Here is a 3,955-nt window from a genome sequence, read left to right as displayed (position 1 = left end):
TGCAAATCAAAACCACAATGAGATACCATCTCACACCAGTTAGAATGGCAATCATGAAAAAGTCAGGAAACAACAGGTCCTGGAGAGGATGTGGAGAAATAGGAACACTTTAACAGTGTTGGTGGGATTGTAAACTAGTTCAACCATTGTGGAAGACAGTGTGGCGATTCCTCAAGGATCTAGAACTAGAAATAGCATTTGACCCAGCCATCCCATTACTGGGCATATACCCAAAGGATTATAAATCATGCTGCTATAAAGACACATGCACACGTATGTTTATTGCGGCACTATTCACAATAGCAAAGGCTTGGAATCAACCCAAATGTCCATCACTGACAGACTGGATAAAGAAAATGTGGTACATATACACCGTGGAATACTATGCAGCCATAAAAAAGGATGAATTTGTGTCCTTTGTTGGGACACGGATGAAGCTGGAAGCCATCATTCTCAGCAAACTATCGCAAGAACAGAAAACCAGACACCGCATGTTCTCACTCATAGGCGGGAATTGAACAATGAGATCACTTGGACACAGGAAGAGGAACATCACACACTGGGGCCTATTGTGGGGAGGGGGTGGGGGGAGGGATAGCATTAGGAGATATACCTAATGTAAATGATGAGTTAATGGGTGCAGCACACCTACATGGCACATGTATGCATATGTAACAAACCTGCACGTTGTGCACATGTACCCTAGAACTTAAAGTATATAAAAACAAAAGAATATTTGGAAAACAAAAAAAGATATAAAGAAAACAAAAATATCATCACTCAGACATAACTGAACATCATAAATACTGGCGTATACCGTTTTTTCTATGCATTTTTATTCTTTTTTCCTCCAAGTTTGAATCATATTATATACATAATTTTTTATTCTTTTTTCCCACTTGATATACTATTTAGGTTATTTCTCTATGTCAGTAAATAGATTTTATTTGTAATGATTGTATAATGTTCCATTGTATGGATATGCCGTAATTTATTTAGTCATTCTTTCACATGGAATATTTTGGGTTTTTTTTTTTCAGTTTTTTTGCTATTATAAATAATGCCTCCATATTCTTTTACATTAATCTTTTAAAACTTTGGACTATTTTCTTTGAATAAAGTTACTGAAGGATCACAGGATATATATATGAGTTTATCATCCCCAAGTCATCTAGCTTTTCTAACTTTGACACACCCTTGAAAATATGAACTAATTCTCTGTATGTATATACACACACATGTGTATACATGTATGTATATGTATATTAACATAATGGTGAATGTATATATAACATATGCCACACGGATATATTTTTTTGTAAACTAGTAATGCATAACAATTGCTCTATTAAAGTATATAAAAGTCTATATCTCTTTTTGTCTCATAACTGACTTTTGTTTTGAAGTTTTAAAAATGCCTTATTCTGATAGCATGAAATGGATGTATATTTAGAATGTTCATTTAATATACTATGAGTCTTTTTGTCACACTCAGTATAGGATTCACCCAACACAGTATGCTTAATCCACAAAGATGCTCCTTCTGAGAGAAAAAAATTATATATTACCTGTGCAGGTCATCTGTTTCACCTGTTTATAATCTGTATATGCCAAGCTGACAGAGTGTTTGACAAGGAGGAATAGCCAATCTCTAGGAATATGGGGAAATGCACATATCTCACATAGCCCTACCTGCTGTGGAGCATGTATAGTGAGGCTTCATACCCAAGAATGAATATAATTATTTTGAAATTAAAATTTTTTTTTCAATAATTTTCAAACCCAGCTTTTGAAGAAATTAATATGTGGTAAAAATAATACTTATGACTTAAATGTAAGAGACAAAAAGTGTAAAATTCTCAGAAGATCAAATAGAAAATCATCTTCATGACTTCAAGATAGGAAAGGATTTCTCAAGCATTAAAAAGTCCAATCATGAAAGAAAGATGAAGAAATTTGGCAATATTAAAATATAGAATTCCTGTTTATCAAAAGATACCATAAAAAGAGTACAAGAGCAAATAATATATTTGAAGTACATAAAACTTTCAAAAGAGTCGTTTCCAAAATGTGTAAAGCAGTTCTATAGATGAAGAAGAAAAAAGCAGACAACCCAATTAGAAATATGTGCAAAGTATGAAAGTATACACTTTAGAAAAGAGAACCTTTTGTGGCAGATAAACGTATGAAAATCAGGTAACTCAAAATAAAACTACAGTGAGGTATCATTACACATCCACCAGGTTAGCAAAATTCAAAAAGTCTAACAACACTAAGTAGGAGAATGTAGGACAATAGGAATTCTCATAAACTATTGGTGGGAACTCCATTAATAAATGACTACATATTGAGACCATACCTAAATTATAATTGGAGCTAATCATTTTGTCTGGTGATATTGAATGATTTCCTGGAGTAATTCAGAATGACAGATTACCACAAAAAATTGGTACAACTGTTCGGAAAAATTTGGCATCTAGTAAAATTAGAGATATACATACCCCATACCTCATAGTTCCAATCCTAGGTATATACTAGAGAAATAGAAGTACATACATGCAAGGATATATGTAAAAGAATGTTCATAATATCATTGATTGTACATGAAAGCAGAAACACTTCAAATATCCATTTGCAATAGAATGGATAGATATATTGTGTTTGTGCAATGAAATACTTTACATCAGTAAAAATAAGAGAACTGTGTCTTTGTGCAATAATATGGATGCATCTTACAAGCATATGCAAAACAAAAAACCAAAACATAAGAGCATACATATGTTATTATATCACATTTAAAACAGGAAAAATAGGCTATATTAAAAGCAAACTAAGGAAATGATTGTCACAAAAGTCAGGATAGTGATTACCTCTGAGGAGCAAGACTTGGTGAATGTGAAACCTTTTAGAGTGCTCATGATGTTGGATTTCTTTACCTGGGTAAAGAGACATGGGTATTCTCTTTATAATTTTGTTTGTTAAACTGTTCATATTTTTTATTCTCTTATCTGTATGTATTATGTTGAACCATATGAACTTGCCATTTTTGCAGGTTAAAACAGCTAAATATTAGCTATTTCAAATGGCTCTAGACTAATGTTTTATTTTACAATACAATTACAAAAAGAGAAAAATAGTTTGTTCTTATATGACAGCAGATGCTGAGTATGGAGATAAAGGGACAGTAAGACAAGTAAGAGAATCAAAATGTACTTCACAAGTAAGTCAAATATTTTATTTCTAATTTCTAAGCAAAAATTCCAATTTAAAATATTATGACTAAATTTCAGATTTAGTACAATGATTTATGTGGTTTATGTGAGATGTTGTCAGCTTGGTGATCATGTTTCTAGAGAGTTACACATTCTGTTTTTCAGATTAAAAGATGAAGCCACAAACATTTTATATGAAAATATACAAAAATATATTATTCATCCATGAAAAAGAGTGAAATTTAGTTATTTGCAGCAACATGGATGGAACTGGTGGTCATTATGTTAAGCAAAATAAAACAAGCGCAGAAAGACAAATATCACATCTTCTCACTCATATGTGGGAGCTAAAAAAGCGAGTTTCAAGATGATACAGTATAGATTGGTGGTTACCAGAGTCCAGGAAGGGTAGTGGGGAAGGCAGAATGTAGACAAGCTGATTAATGGATGCAACTATATAGTTTGATAAAAGAAATAAGGCCTTGTGTTAGATAGATCAGTATAGTGACTACAGCTTACAGCCATCTATTGTACCTGTCAAAATAGCTAGGAGAGAATAAGTCAAAGTTTCTAGCATGAAGAAAAGACAAATATTTAAGGTGATGGATATCCCAACTACACTGATTTGATATTTACAAATTACATGAATGTGTTAAATTATCACATGTATCCCAAAACTATGTAAACTATTATGCATCAATAAATTTTTTTTTTTTTTTTTTTTTTTTTTTTTTTTTTTTTTT

General features: G+C 31.9%; 1 protein-coding gene across 1 annotated transcript in view; it reads left to right on the top strand.

Moving 5' to 3' along the window:
- CUNH14orf39 (chromosome unknown C14orf39 homolog) overlaps nucleotides 1-3,955 on the top strand; it is a 52,407-nt gene that overhangs the window by 25,082 nt on the left and 23,370 nt on the right. The window contains 1 exon segment of the mRNA XM_017859438.1: nucleotides 3,159-3,220. Coding sequence (XP_017714927.1) covers nucleotides 3,159-3,220 — 62 coding nt within the window.

The sequence above is a fragment of the Rhinopithecus bieti genome, unplaced genomic scaffold (genome assembly GCF_001698545.2).
Source record: "Rhinopithecus bieti isolate Rb0 unplaced genomic scaffold, ASM169854v2 scaffold_50364, whole genome shotgun sequence".
Classification (NCBI taxonomy): domain Eukaryota; kingdom Metazoa; phylum Chordata; class Mammalia; order Primates; family Cercopithecidae; genus Rhinopithecus; species Rhinopithecus bieti.
Note: the sequence above shows the minus strand (reverse complement) of the source record. Positions and strands in the feature narration are given on the sequence as shown.